Below are 16,547 nucleotides of genomic sequence, written 5' to 3' on the forward strand. Positions count from 1 at the left end.
TGTTGCATTGTGAGAATTTGGGAACTGAAATAGTCTCTTCCTCGTTGGTCTCTTCTTGGCTCCTGCTACTAATCTTCTGCGTGTCCTGTCCTGTTTGTGCATCTTACAGTTTGTCTTTCTTAACTTCTAATAAAACCTAAACTCTTTGCTCACCTGAACCTGTGCCTGTCGCCTCTTTGTGTGCTCCCTCTCTTTTCTGTGTGTGCCTTCATAACTGAGTGAGCTCTAAACCTTTGTACCGCTCAGCAGCAGCACTCTCACTCTCACACTGATTATCAGCCCTGCAGGTTTAACTGGCAGGAGTCTGTAAGGATAAAAAATTACATAAGTAAAACTAAATAAATAAATACAGAAATAAATACATTTTCGAGATGAAAAATGCTACTTCTGTATTTTTACATTCATTTATTTATTTATTTATTTATTCTTGCATTTCCACATTTATTTATTTAATTATTTTTCTGCATTTGTTTAATTTATTATTTATGTGTTTATGCATTTCAGGATTTATTTACACATTTATTTCTGTATTTCTACCTTTTTGTATTTATTCATGTATAAATGCATTTATTTAATTCATTATTTATGTATCTGTTTATGCATGTTGAGATTTATCTACACTTTTTTTTCTGTATTTCTACATTTAATTGTTTATTTCTGTGGCCGTATGTTAATTAGGTGGGCGGTCCTACCTCAGTCTAAAGCCGGATTGGTTATGATAATGTAATCAAACTAACTGCCTACATCAGCATGTCTTTGTTAACTTCAAAGAACAAGTTTTTATTGAAACTGTGTCATCAAAGTTCTTCAAGTGTCGACAAAAGAACTAAATATTCAAACTACATATTTGTCCCTGAAGGACTGAACACAGTTCATCATGTGAATATCAGCAATAACTCAACTGAGATAAAAAAAAGTTCATTCTTGATGTCAAGAAATCAAAGTTTAGATTTCGTTTACATACTAAATATCATGTTTCAAACGGTTAGGATGAGCCCAGGTTTGAGCTTTTGTTTGGGCAGAACCAAAAAGAACCACAGTTTTAGATGCAGTTAATCACCTGCCGACCGAGTAGAGTTTGATTCAGGAGCTGTAAAGAGTCTGCAGTTTGCAGCTGTCATGATCGTTAAGAAGCTGTTGTTTGTATGTTGTTCGTTTAAATTGGTGATGTGAAAATAAAGATAATGATTCATGCATTCACAGATATGTATACAGTATATATATATTTATATATATCGACCTGTTGGCTGCCTCACTCAGTACATATCTGGGTCACAACACTTTAGTAGCTAAATTTAAGGAATCCTCCTCGAAGATGTTTTAAGTTAAAAATAAATAAATAAATTATTGGCCGATGGATCGTTCTCAGATTGCTTGACTTTTAAATATAAAAATCAACATCAGTCACAGCAGTGTGGCGTCAGCTGTGTATGTAAAAGTGGTTTTGATATATTGTTGTTATTCAGTCTGACCCTGACACTTTAAAAGTCACGTGAAACAGCTTCGATCCCGTGGTCTCCTCCTCTGTGCTCAAGATCCAGGCAGGTACAGAGGTGTTACAGGGAGACCGTAACCATGTCAGACAAGGACACAAAAAATAAGTTTCACTTTAACACAGTTACTTTTACATTTTCAAAACTCATAAAATGAATCATAACTTCAACTTAAGTTCAGTTATCTCACGTTTTTAATGCAGCAGTGGAACTTGTGTTTCTAGGTTGAAGGAACTTAATATGATTTACAGTGGATGTAGAAAAGTGTAAATGAAATCGTCAGGATTTTATCTGGATAACTTGAGAAGACGACTGTCAATGGGACCAGTTAGGAGTTTGAACTGGTTCCATCTGGTAAAAAAAACTGGTAAAATATTAAAGAGCTGTACACTCACACAGGAGTTTTAGTTCTTTTGGCGTAGTACAGTACAGTTACTGTATGTAAGGTCAATGGACACCATGTTCCAGTCCATGTCCCACACAATCAGATGCAACACAATAAGGTTAATCATCTCCATCTTCCCTGGGTGTGCAGGGTCTTTAAGGCTCAGTATGAAACCACAGCACCCAGATTAAATGAGAAACTTTACTGGTTTGCAAAAGAGTGTGCACCTGCGTTACTGCATCATGTATGCACATGAAATGTTGCTCCACAGATTGACCAGTGTTGCCTGAATTAAAACACATAAATAAAATTCTTAGTCAGGTTTCATGGCAGGTTTTACAGACAAGAATCAATCATGAGTTTTGATTAAATTCACAATCTGCATTATTATTATCTGCTTCAGTCAACATGCCGGGTGCGTTTATCAAAAACCTCATTATGGCAAAGAAAAGGTGTGTGTTTTTGTGTGTGTGTGTGTTAATGTAACCCTGTGATGTCTCCCTTCAGGACGGCTCCGGCTCTCTGAAGAGGAGCGGCTCCTTCAGTAAACTGCGAGCGTCCATCCGTCGCAGCAGCGAGAAACTCGTCCGCAAGCTGAAAGGCGGCGGCTCGTCACGAGACAGTGAACCCAAAAACCCTGGGTAACTATCCCCCACCCCTCCACCCTCCACCCCACCCAGACACCTGACTGACCCGCTACAGGTGACTCTCACTTTATGCACTGAAGGCCTGGAGGATCGAGCCGGCCCTCCAGCCCTCAGCTCGGCGGTTCCATACTAACCAAAAACAAAAGAAGGGATTCACTCGACTTTGCTGGTGGTGAAGCGGTGTAACTCTAAAGCTGTTTGCACATGAAACGATCGAGGGAGCTTTTACTGTCAAATACACGTTGGGCCTTTTTATTTTTTTTTTCCCATTGCATGAGTTTACCTTTCTCACTCACATTGCCATTGTACAGTGTTTATTTCAATGTTATTTGCTCATAGTTTAGTTTGGTTGTCACTGGACAGAACAACTGGCCGGTGAAGTGCGACAGAGTAATTAGAGCCGATTATAGTGGAAAAGAAATATCTGTGATTTCCTCAATGAAGTTGGAATATTAAGGGAGACAAGTTGGAATATTCCAGGAATAAAGCTGAATCTTTATAAAGAAAAGGTTGTAGAGAAATGTCAAAATATCTTCAAAAAGAAATTGTTGCAATAGTTAAAAAATAAGTCATAATATTTTGTAAAAAAAAAAAAAAAAAAAGTAAAAGAAATAGTAAATTTTATTGTTTTGAGAAAAATGCATTGCATTATTTTAAGAAATATATGTAATATTTTGAGAGAAAAAAAAATAATATTTTTAGAAAATACATTTTAATATTTTGAGGAAAAAATTCTATATTTTGAGAAAAAAAATATTTTGAGAACAATAAATTTATAATATTTTAAGAAAAAGAAACTGTATTTCAAGGAATACATTTACAATTTCAAGGAAAATGTTGAAATATTTCAAAGAAAAAAACATAATATCTTGCAAAAAAAAAAAAAAAGGGGGAAAAGGTCACAAAAAGTCCCAGAAAAAGTCGCTTCATGAATAAAATGTATAAAATGTCTGTCAGGTTTAGATGAAACGAGCCGGATGACATTGTGTCAGGATGCTTCCCATTGAAAAGCAGAGACTTTAAGAACGAGGACTTTGTGGTTGTTTTAACAAATGTACGTCTGCTGAACGTCTCTGATTACGACCAGCACACAGCCACTTTCCTGACGGGTCTCATCTTCAGTTTTTAGTTTCTGCGGGAATCTGAACAGGTAGCAACAGCAACAGCAGCAGCAGCAGAGCAACAACATAAAACTCAGCAGCTTCTCTTGAAATATTTCAACTTCATTCTGGAAACCTCGGATGTAAATTTCTTTTCCTGACAGTGGCTCTAAAGCTCGTGTTGCAGTGACCAAACCTGAACATAACTACAACAGAAAACCAAAGGAAACTAACTGTACAACAAAGTGTTCAGGAACATATTGGTATTCGTGAAATGGGAAAATAATGCAACTACTTGACTCACATGCTGCGACGGGCGATGTGGAGAAAAGGCATCTGCAATGAGACACAAACTACTAATGTCTGCTTATGAAATGCCTTTATGCTCGTTATGCCTGTGGAACTTTTATTTTGTTTTCACCACTAATAGTTACATCTATTTATTGCATTTTGTGGCCTTGGACTATTTATTTCAATGAGTTTGAAATATAGTTCATTTTTTTCTCAGCTTTGGATTTTTATTCTTCTGTTTCTTTGTGGATTTTACTCTGAAAACAAACTCTTCTGCATGGCTGTTTTTGTTTAGGATTTTATGCTGTGATGAATTTTTATTTATGAATAAATTTTTTCATTTGAATGTCACTTGCATGCCTCATCTGTGTGCTCACTGGTTTCCTTTCTCCTTTCTGTGCGGCTCTTCTCTGCGGCTCGTTCGGATGATGGATATGATGATTTCACTCTTATCATCATCACCATCATTATTATCATCATCATCACGACTGGCCGGCTCTCAGTGATGTGAAATCACTGCAGAAATGTCCATTTTAACACGACATTAGGTGCAGTGCTTCTCTTAAAGATACATTTTTGTTTTTTCATTTGCTTTTATTTGACAGATCATAATCGAGTTTGACAAGAAGAGAAATTAGATGCAGCAAATGCCCCTGACCAGCGTTAAACTGAAGACGTTACAGTTCAGTGTTTGAGTTTTTCTCACAGTTGCTTCTTCCCACCAGCAAACAAAGCCAGTTTTAGTTGCAGCTAAAATTTGACTGACTATCTAATCATGAAAATCTCACCATTAAAATCCAATCACCAACTGCAAAATGTAGCCAGACTGCTGCACCATATTTGTTGATCCTCACTTTGGTGCCATCTTTAAGTAGCGGTATTTAAAATGTATTAACAGTCAACCAACATCAATTGTACACAGCTGCAAGGACATTTTCTTTCGTTATCTGTTTGTACAAGTGATACTTGTTGATACATACATTAATAAACACTTACACCTGCTTTATGGTGTGTTATAAAGCATATATTAATATTTACATACAGCTTATGAGAGTGAGGGAGCATTTAAACTTCCACCTCCTGAATCACATGTAAATATGCACGAGGTGAGCTGGACAAAGTCAGTCAGTTTAAATCATGTTTTCCTGAGTTTGAATGTAGAAAATATTTCTGAAATATTGTTTGATTTTCCTTTAACAGTTATGAATTAATCAGATCCACTTCAGTACAGAACATGTATTTTGGTTATATTGTGTAATGAGAGCACTGAGGAATGGATCACATTTGCATGGACATGTTCTGCAGTGTGTTTTTGTTCAGACATCAGCGTCGGTCTTTTACTGACATGAAAATATCAGTTTTCACCAATTAACAACTCATCAATAAAACAACTATCGCAGATTTGTTCAATAAATAAAAAAAATGGTACCACTTTCTAATACAGCACCTGTCATGAAGAGCTTATAAGGTGTAAACAATGACTTTATTAATGGTGAATAATTAACTTACTCATGCTTTACACATCAGTTATAATGAGAGAAGCCTTCAGATTGAGTGAGGTGTGACTGGTGCGTCCATCTAAATACAAATTAGTGTCTCACTGTCTGATAATTGTCTTTAATTGTTTTTACAGGAAACTGTAAAAAACGTTTTCGCTTAGTCATTATGGGTTATTGACTGTAGCTTGATGGGCAACAATTTTTTCACATTAAAAGCGCAAGTAATGAATATAAGATTCTGCCATTTTGAATAAGAGACGCTGAATAATAACATCAACAATAATAAAGTTAGTAAATTATCTGCAATTATAAAAGGATTTTTTGGAAGAAATTGCTAAAGTTAAACAGTAATTAATAAATGGCTTCTGTTCCAGATGCTCAGCAGCACTTTTCCAGAAGGTCAAAGGTCAAATAGTCCATTGAAGTGATTTACCTGATGATTTTTACACAATCTGCCTTTTCATGGCTGATAACTGAAATATAAAGCATGAGCACCATTAATAAAACCATAAAATACAACGTATATATTACAGAGGACGTCATGTTTGAATGTGGTACAAATCTTTTACATTTCATCTTTTAAATTTCATGAGAAAAAGTTCGTTAACATATCAAACGTTTATGTGACACTAACCTTTGTGTGAAAATATCATGGATGTCATTAACCAACACATACGTGCCACCATCTCCACTGAGCTAAACTCCTCACAGCTGACTCTCCACCTCCTCACCTCTGACCTCTCCCCCCTCATCCCATCCGCCTCCCTCCTCCCTCCCTCCCTCCCTCCCTGCATGTCACTGCTCTGGGTGCAGCATGAAGCGAGCCAGCTCTCTGGGGGTTCTTAACGTGGCGGACAAGGCTGCGAGTGACCACTACCAAGTAAGAAGCCGAGACCCGAGTGTCGAGACCCGGGTCCAAAAGTATCTGCCGAGGGTCTGACTGTTGGTGACGGTATAATATCCTGTTAAAGAAAGTTAAATCCCTAAAATAACTCCCAGTGTGCTTCTACTAAAGGACAAACACCCGCTACAACATGTGCAGAAATCTTTTATGTTTTTACTGAGCTTTATTTGTGTCATCTGTTGTAGGAAAGAAGAAAATCAATCAATTAAACTGGAGCTTATTGTCATCTACACACTGAATAACCATATTCATCTAAAACTAGTTACATCATCATCAAATTTGACTGTTTTTGCTGAAACAATTAATCAAATAATCCATTAGTCACTCAACAGATTATTTATTACCACTTTTATAATCAATTAATCTTCATTTTCAAGTAAAAATGCAAAATTATACATTTCAGCTTCTCTGAGGTGAGAAATTTTTGCTTTTCTGTGTCACATAAAAGTCTGAAGTCTGAGAAATGTTTGTGGTTTTCAGTCTTTTCTGACAATTCATAAATAAGATAAATAAACGTAATAACTAAATAATGAGTCAAAATGTAATCAACTGGTCAAATGGGAAAATGTCTTTCGAGAGTAAAGCTGTAATTTTATTAAATAAAATGTGTAATATTTTGAGAAAAAGCAAATAGTCAAAGTCAGAAAAAAATAATTGATGGAAAAAGATTTAATATTTGGAGAAAGAAAATGGCAGAATAGTTCAAGAAGTTGTGTGTAACTTTTTGGGAGCAAAAAGTTGATATCTTGAGAGGAAAGGCGAAATATTTTGAGAGAAATTTATACTGTTTATCTGATGTGAATACAGCAAAAACTCAACTAAAAAAAATACCAATATTTTTACAGTGTAAAATACGTTTAAAAAAAACAAACACTTTTTAAATTTATTTTCGTGCTTTCACTAACTCACCGACCGAGGTCACCAAGCAGGTTAAAAACAAGCTGTTAGAAATACTTTTTGACCTGGTCTCCTCTTGCGCTCCTCTCTCTCAGTCTTCTTCATGTCTCTATAAACTGTCTCATGACGTCAGTGTGACTCACACACTAACTTCACACCATCAGTATTTTCACTAATCAATTAGAAACATGTTTTCTTGATTTTACTCAACATGTACACAGACTTTAACATTTACTGGGCACTTTATTAGGAACGTTACACTAATACTCAGTGGGGTTTCATTTCACAATAAGATTACCCTGATAAAGGATTTATTAATGGTTTATAATAAGGTTATTAATTTAATTTAAATGATTCATTTATAAATCATAAATAATCGATTATTAAACAAGTCAGTTTCCATACATTGATGCAGGTTCACTATTTGGCAAGATCAAGTTAATGCTTACCACTCATTAATCTTACTAATGAGTTACTAGTATTAGTAGCTGGTAAGAAAGGAGCCGTCTTGTAACTCATTAATAAACGATGATGGGTTTTACACTTTATAATAAAGCTCCTGTTTCCAGATTTTACCAGAACAGATAAAAGTTTCTTGTTTTTTTTTTATCGCAGAGATAACCAGATAAAAAAGTTTCAGCTTATAAATGTCGTTTGGTTTTGTAAAAGTCACATCAGTTACTGAGTGTCAGGCCTCAGTCCTCTGCCAATCTAAATGCCAGCTCTGTATTTATTGGGAAGTGGAGGGAGATTCGATTTAATATAGTCCAACTTTTTCTCTCTGAAACTATTTAAAAGTAGCCGAGTTGGAAGGAAACATCGCAGGTCTGCCATCTTTTTATCTCTAGCCTTGATCTCACAAAAAGCTTTAGAGAAATAAAAGTCATGTTGGTCAAACTAAAGACAAAATAGCTTCTCAGTTCCTGAAACATTGATTTTCTGTGTTTATTTTTTGTTATAAAGAATCCGCCTGTCAGCTGTTCATCTCGTTTCCTTTCACTTCACTTCCTCCAGGAACGAAATAATCGTCTGAGGAATAGTCGGGACCTGAGTGCCAGCCACACTGACCTGGCGCGTTGAAGGTTTTCGAGGTGACGGACGGAGGCTGAGAGGTCACGGAGGTCATGAGGATCGACTTCCTGTCCAGACTCCAGACCCCTCCTCGCTGTAAATAGCTGTTTGTGAAAGCTTCGCCTCGCCCACGTTACACTTCAGCATCACACCACCAAGTGCTCACTGTACAGGTTTTAATCTTCCATTGCACTTTTAAAGGTCCGTGCTCTCAGAGGACGGGGTGGGGGTGGGGGGGGGGGTTTATCAGAACATATCGAGAAACAGGAGGAACACGAACAACCTGTATGTGTTTGATTTGAGTGTGTAAATCTTTTCTGTCTAATTCTATGTGCGTATACTGTATGTGAGTGTGTGCTGGCGTGAGCGATCGCTCTCTCAGATCAGCTGTTTCTAATATTTTACGCTTCTCTCTCGCTTGAATGAAGGCAGACGTAGAGTTTAAGTTTCTCAAACATTTCTGACGTTGAGGCAAAAAACAGAAAGTCGCTGGTTGAGTTAAACTGTCGTGAGTGAAGCCAAAGAGCGACAAACACACTAACTTTAATAGTTTAAAGTTGATTTACTTTCTAAAATCTGTCGCCAAAATCATCTGAGTCCTCATACAAGTTGATATTTATTTTTGATGGAGGTTGTTGGGCCTTTATGCAGCCTGAAAAAAATACCTGCAGACACAACTCAGGGCTGAAAAAAGCACAAAACATTTTTTAATTTACGTTAAACATTCTGCTAAAAAGATGCAGGAGCTGAGCATCAGTCAGATGTACAGAAATGTTTTTCTTTGTTTTATAAACTTTTTTTTATTCAAACATAAACAGTTTTACAGAAGGGATAAAGTGTCATTTCTGTCATTTAACATTTAAACAGTGCAAAACAAGACAAAAGGACAACATGAGGTGTGTAGACAGAAATAAAAACAAGTGCAAGACAGACAGGATGATGTCAAAGACAGGACAAAAGGATGTAAAATGTCTTTCTCAGCTGCTGAAGTTTTCCGGTCGACACACTCGCTCTCACTGACGCTGTTTGGCTTCACACACTGAGGTTGAACTCCAGCAGCGAGAACGTTTCTGCCTCTGAGAAAATGTTTGAGCGACTCTACGCAGAACTTGTCCAGCAATGACGTCTTTTAGGAGGCCGACCCGGACGTTAGCTTAGCTCTGCGCTCACTCTGCAGGTTTCCGCTGTTCAAACTTCTGAACTGGGTTTTTGATTAGTTTACAAAAAAAAAAACTCTAGGCGCAAATAATGATTTATGATATTCACACATTTTGTTCAGTAAGAAATTCTTCACAAATCAACAAATATTTAAACCACAGAAACTGAAATTCACAGACTGTATTTTCTGGATTAATTAAAAACCCTTCGAGACAAAGATGCTGGAAACCTCCAGAGGAATCCACATCTCAAACGCCTCCTGGTTTTAGGATGACAGACTCTTTTTCCTAAAACGTTCCGTCCTGTGTTGATTGAAGACTTTTGCTTTTGATGTATGAAGTTCTATGTTTACATTTGGGGGTTTTTAAATGATGTTTTATTTGTGTCTTGTCCTTCCGCTGCTCTGAAGAGTTTCTGTTTATATCTGTCTGTAATCAGCCTTGAGAAAAGCAGCAGCTGTCTCCTCTGCTTCGGAGTAAAAGAGGCAGGATCGCTGCGTTTATTGGCACATGACGGCCGGCCGACACACTCTCAGGACCGAGGCTGTAGTTTCACACACTGACTGCAAAGTTAATATCACTCCTCACTTTCACACACAAATTCCAAGGTATGATGTTAAAACTCAAGACAACACTTTACCATGTGAGTGAAGTTGAACAAATCCAACCAAAAAAAAATGCAAATTATGAATTATTTAAATGAAGTTAGAATAATTCCTGAGCATCTTCAGAAGAGATTTAAGTTGAAAATATATATATAATATATATATATATATATATATATATTTGCTATTACCAAAATAAGAGGGACTATTCCTCCTTTAGCTATAGTTAGATATAGTTTAATACATATATATCACTGTATACCAGTGATTCACTTTGAACTCATTAGATCCAAAGTGTTTTTAAAAACTGGAATTTAATGTAAAGATGAAAACATGCATCAATAAACGTGCATTATTACAAAAGCTGGATCAAAATCAAACATAATCCTGATCATAAAAAGTTCATTGTTGATTTTACACATCAGCTTTTTAATGTCAAAACATTTTCAGTATTTAAAATCTGACAAAAAATGTCGCCACAATTGCAAATAAACATCCAATTATTCAGAGATGAACTGTTATCAACACATTTTTTAATATAGGCTGAAAGAGTCTTTATGCAGATGTGGATTTGCAGATGTTCTTTGTACTTTAGTGAAAGAAAACTTGCATAGTTCAAATAAACAGGGTCAGTTAAATCAACTGCAAACGTCCAGCTGGTCAGCGGAGGACGCGTTCCCTCAAATGAAGACGAGAAGTCATTGAAACTCTTCTTAAAACAAGGAGAGGAGGCTGATTTCCATTCCCATGGTACCTCAACATGAACGCAGACATGAGACCTGAGTTTATCTTACACTGAGAAATATAAAACCAAAAGAAGCCAAAGTTCTGAAATGTTAAAAACTGCCTAAAAACAAGCAGCTGTACAAGAGCTTTGCTTAAATAAGGTACAGTCTCTAACTGGTTTGTTTTTTTAAATAAAATCAGGAAGTAACTGATCAAAGAATAAGTTAAAAGAGTTTACAAATCTGATCAAATGTTTGAGTCCAGTTTGTACAGACACAGTTCGGTCTTTACGTAAAACAGTACCCAGCAGTAATCAGGTTTAATCATCATCCTGCTTAAAGGAGTTTCAGGATTTTAAATTCTTAAAATCATCTTTAGACTAAATTCATCTTTAACAAAAGAATCCTGGATTTCCAGAATAATCAAATAAATGTAAATGTGGAAGAACAACCAGTCACGAGGGATTTGCACTGGAAATATCAGACTAATTGAAATGAAATCCCACTTTACATGAACCTAGGTTATTTTTATACTGACCTGATCACCTCAGATTAGTGGCCGATGCATTTGCTGCATTGTAACGTGTTTGTTTTGTTTTGCAGAGTTCGTTTCTCCTGCAGAGGTTTGATGAACGTGTAGTGTTTGGCAGGGCCGTGCAATAAGCTTTTGTTTGACGTTAACACTCGTTTATTTGAAGAACTCTTGACATGTTACAGTTTCTGGTTGTGATTTGTAAATCTGAAGATAATTAATGAACATCTGAACCTATGCAGAGATTTTATGTAAAGGCTTTCATTCCAAGACATTATTTTACTGTATATCCCCAAATACATTATTATCTGTTCTCATTTCCCAAATAATAAAAAACAAAGATGAAGCTCTGAAGCGTAAATATAAAATCTGATTAGATTTGATAATTGAATAATAAGGATTGTCATTTATTCCTTGTGTGCCTGCAATAATTTAGTCATAGTATTTTTTTTTAAATGTCAAATATCTCATTTTGGAATTAGATTCTTATTTTTTCTTTATATTGATGATCTTACTGACACTGTTTGACACTACAGGTCAGAGTGGAGTGTGTTGAAGCTTCGTGTTGACTGTTGATCAGTCCGCTCATCAACCTGCTTTCTTTGTCTTTATTGTCTTAATGTAGAAGCTCCACAAAGTAACGAGGCACATAACTTAATAATGTCTGATGGTTTTGACGAACTGGGCGACAGTTTGGGCAACAACTTCAGCAACAGGCAAATTAAAAGGTTTTTAAAGTTCTGACTGACACTTAAACGAGATAAATTCAAAGTAGCTGTATATGGCAGCAAAGATATAATAATAATATACACACAACTTTTATGATTTGTAAAAATGCTCATTTTTGTGCATTTTAATAATGATTTAAACAGTATTTTCACTCATGAATTTGCTCTTATTGTGACACTTTTAGTTGTTAAAACTGTTAAAATTCTTCTCTTTAAAACATTTTTCTTTGGTAATACTTCCAGGTAAGAACGTTAATTGTACGTATATACTGACTTGTATCATCAGAAACACTGTCGCCCAGTTTTAGGTCAAAGTTGCTCCGACTGTTGCCCTCTCCATCGCTGCTGTTACGTTTTAAAGATGAGCAGCAGAGAGAGAAAATGACATATCACAGGAGGGAAATCTTAAAAATCTGTCCTGAAACTACAATTTCTAATCAATTTTTACTACACAAAATGATTTCTGAGTGGTGATTATGATGACATGAATGTAAATGTGTGATTTATGAAAGCACAGAAAGGTTTTATTTGGCTTTATGTGTGTTTCTTGTTAAAGCAGTGAAGGTAAAAGTGTAACAGTCTGTCCTTTTGTTGTTGTTGTTGTTGTTGTTGTTGTTGTTGTTGTTTTCTCCTCCCATGCCTATGGACCATGTTGTTGTGTGGAGCGGTCATGTGGATGGTTGGACAAAGTATTTTCTCAGGTTGGGACAAAAAATAGTTTTATAGTGTAAACACAGCGCCCTCTATCACCCCCTATAGAACTGCAGCAATACTGATAGAGCTTTACCACTACAACTATAAATAAATATAAATGTAATGTGCCATCAGATATGTCAAGTGCATTAGTTGTGCCTATTTATCAGACGCCTAGTTACCATGGCAACATATTGGATGCTGCACCCTCCCCATGCACCGCTCCACAACTCAAGAGGCTCCTAAATTGTTTTTCGTGTAGCCTGTAATTATTTTAAGGACACTGTTGTTCCACGAGACACCAATGCAGAACTTTTGGCTCCATGTAAAATATGAAACACAACCGTCCTCTGTATATGTTGTCTATACAGTAAATAAACAAATGGTCCTGGATGAGACTGGCATTCGTGATACTGCTTGTCCTGTGTAATTGCTGCTCTCCCACACATGAAGTCTTCCTCCTGTGCTGGTGATCTTCACGAGGCAACACCACACTCTCACTAATTATGGTGTTGTTAGAGAGTAACGTGATATAACTTAGCATTAGGATACGGAGGAAGTCTCACCAACAATATGTGATTGTCAGGAAGTTAGTCTGCAAACACTTTTTACTGAGCAGTACTGACGTTTGTCCTGCAAATTATTGTACATCTTAACTGTATTAGATTTAATGACTGATTTTTATTTTTATTTTATATTTATTTTAACTTAACTCAATAGCACTGAGGGTAATGTTAAGTATCTTAGTGCCCTCTGCTGCTCATTACTAACCCTTAAGTTACCATCAATTCACTGATTAGTAAATGGATTGTATAGACTGCATATTAGAAAGGACATTGTCTCCGGGGCTGGAAAGTGAAGCCAATGCGGAAGTGCCTTAATGTGCAATACCACCGAGGACCGCTGGGGGCTGGCGCCAAAAAACTCTGGTTCCAATACACACTCATTATAAAAACACCAACTTCTCTCATGAAATACTCAGTCGATAAATGTTTTCCAGAGGTCATTACGGTGTGAGGGGCTATATTCACACCTTTCGTTCAGTGTTCTGGTGGTCCATCTGAAAATAATCATCTAATTAATTAGATATTGGGCAGATAACAGGTATTTTTGGGGGCGTGGCATCATGCCTGGCCTGCAATGATTGATCAGATGACGCGGCAGGCCGGGAGGTCGATCACCGGAGGAGAGCTTGGGTCGTGTGCTCATCGTATTGAATCAGTTGTGTTAAATTTATATTATTTTTCTCAGTATTTGTCGGTGGAGGAAGAATTTTTGCTGTTAGTTCTTTAGTTTTAATGATTTCCTGTTCACAGTAATTATGGCTCGTTCTTCGGCGCTAACAGACTGCACTTTGCTAACGTAGCTAGCTAGCTAGATGATAACTTCGTGTTTGTTATGCTAACCGTACCTGGTCCCAAACATGCAAACATTTGCAGGACAAGGATAAATATAGTTTAGAAATTAACTCAGCATCATGTTATTAGAAAAAAATCTGTCGCAGGTAGAATTTTCTTACATGCAGCAAAACATGCAGGTTCATCTCATTAACTTATTTTCTGTCTCCTCTTCTCCCTGGTATCGTATTGTGTTGAGTACAATACACAATGTATAGTAGAACATTATCTTGCAGGGGTTTGTCATTTAATACTGTAAATTCATTCACTGGAGTCCTCAACTGAAGCAGGTATTCATGCACCTGTCCTGACAGCTGGTATATGTGTGTGTGATTAACTGTGATCCACCATGTCTGAACTAAAGTGTTTGTCTTTTACTGTCATTCAAAGAAATCCACACTGAAAACTGAATGACTGGTGCCAACAGAAGGAGAACCTCATGTATGGACGAAGGAGACTGCATGGACAACCTTAGTTCTCAAATGGGCTGTGATGATGATGATCAGAACTTGCCTGCTTTTGTTCCTGGCTGCTCCAAAGCCTGAAATGATGTCACTTCCTCTTTGTGATGTCATTTAAAAGCAGCAGTACATTGTTTATAGACAAAACATGTTGGTGTGACGGGTGGTAAATCAAAATGAGGGACACACACGAATCATTACATTTTTTACAAAAAAAGTATGTTTTTATTTAAAAAAAAATCTTAAATAAATAAAGTAAAGTAAATAGGGAAACACATAATCCTGACAATAATAAAAGTCTGATGAAAAAAAAACATTTGTTGGTGATGTTTTAGATACAAATGTCAAGTTGTTTAATACGAACATGTGAGAATTACCATGTTCTAAGGAAAAATGGCTAAAAATAGTGTGTCAGTCTTTAAAAATGGTATTTTCTCATTTAGCATCATGGCAAGAGTACTTGATTTTAAGATCTGGAAACACACTTTTGCACATTTCTGTGCCTTATGCATCTCATCAAATGTTATGAACCCAAATAGCTCCTGTTTCATAGAATGACTCAGCTATCGCCTATATGAGATATAGTGGTACAGCTTTATTGCAGATCAACTTCTGTAAGGGCATGTACGTGTGTGTATACATGTCTTACTGTGGTTGTGGGGACTAATTAGAGTTTGAAATCATCAGTATGAAGTTATTTTGGCCAGTCGCGACAGCTTCAAAAGGCTCTTTGAGGGACACCTGCAGTGACTGAAGTCAGTGTCAGGATGAGTCTCTAGACATGAATGAAACTGAAGAGTGAAGTACACGCAGCAGGCACATTCCAAATTTCTCCAGGAATTGTTTTGTTTATTATTCTCTGTCCTCAGTGTTCACAGATTCAGTTTCTTGCCTTTTACTTGATTGGAACAGATGGAACTGACCCACCAGAAGTGCAACCTGAAGCAAAATGAGACTCTTCATAGATGTGATGCTGTGACCTCAGAGAGGTATGTATTCACCTTACACACTCTTTAGTGTGAACTGAAAATTGACAGTTAAGATTTTTAAGCAGTTGTCAGTATAGTACAGCCCATGTTCATTAGTTTTATTCATAACTTAATTGTCATCGAAAAGGTTTTTAATAAATAAACCGTCTGTGATTAAATTGTACTGAGTATGTTTTTATCATATTCACCATCTGCCTCATGATGGATCTAATGGGACACTTTGGTGAATTAGAGTTTTCATTGTTATAAAAATTGGTAAGTATAAGACAAATTAGAAAAGCACAAACTCTAGTATCTATCTCTAGATCTTGTATTATCACTGTTGAAGGACGGACACATTTAAGCATTTCTATCATTTTTGTTGTTGATTAAAGCAACATAGAAATTCTTGTAATTCATTACTAATTCAGGAAAAAGTTTAATGTGTTGTGTAATTTTTTATACTGTGCGTTGCTACTGTTAAAATTGATACCAGACATGGAGCATGTCTGGTATGAAAAACCATCGACCAAACAAAGCTTGATAAAATACAAACAAAGCTTGATAAAAAAAACAACAACTTTATTTCACATTACACCTCTGGAAGATGTACAAAAGGTAATGTGTGGTGGACGTGCACACGACCACTCATGATTTTTTAAAATGCTCTTTTCCTCATAAACTTATCGATTTCTCTCTCTCTAAGCGCCTTTTATCTGTTTTTGAAGAATTAAAAAGTAGTCTGAAATCGTACAGTTGTGATAAACTGTTAAATTTACAATGAGTTGATGTGGGAACATTTACATTATAAGCAGAAATAATAAAACATTATTTTTCTCCCTCTTTTCCCGACAGCAGTGTCGTTTCCCGGGTGGGGTTGTAAAAACCAAAACACTCCACCTTATTCAGCGCACCACGTGATCTGAAATCTGTGCTCTGATTCGTCGACCGCCCTGTCAATCACTCCGAAGGGGCTCTTCAGACAGGAGTTTGT

General features: G+C 36.4%; 1 protein-coding gene across 4 annotated transcripts in view; it reads left to right on the forward strand.

Annotated features, from left to right (window-relative positions):
• klc1 (kinesin light chain 1) overlaps positions 1-8,482 on the forward strand; it is a 45,911-nt gene extending 37,429 nt beyond the window's left edge. For 3 of the 4 annotated variants that reach the window (XM_022750197.1, XM_022750199.1, XM_022750198.1), the window contains exons 14-16: positions 2,386-2,519; positions 6,229-6,295; positions 8,231-8,482. In XM_022750197.1, coding sequence (XP_022605918.1) covers positions 2,386-2,519; positions 6,229-6,295; positions 8,231-8,296 — 267 coding nt within the window. In that variant the 3' untranslated portion in view covers positions 8,297-8,482. The remainder of the gene's footprint in view (positions 1-2,385; positions 2,520-6,228; positions 6,296-8,230) is intronic. The other variant, XM_022750200.1, reaches the window with a different exon arrangement.
• Positions 8,483-16,547: the final 8,065 nt, after the last annotated feature.

The sequence above is a fragment of the Seriola dumerili genome, unplaced genomic scaffold (assembly GCF_002260705.1).
Source record: "Seriola dumerili isolate Sdu_G_001 unplaced genomic scaffold, Sdu_1.0 BDQW01000149.1, whole genome shotgun sequence".
Taxonomy (NCBI): domain Eukaryota; kingdom Metazoa; phylum Chordata; class Actinopteri; order Carangiformes; family Carangidae; genus Seriola; species Seriola dumerili.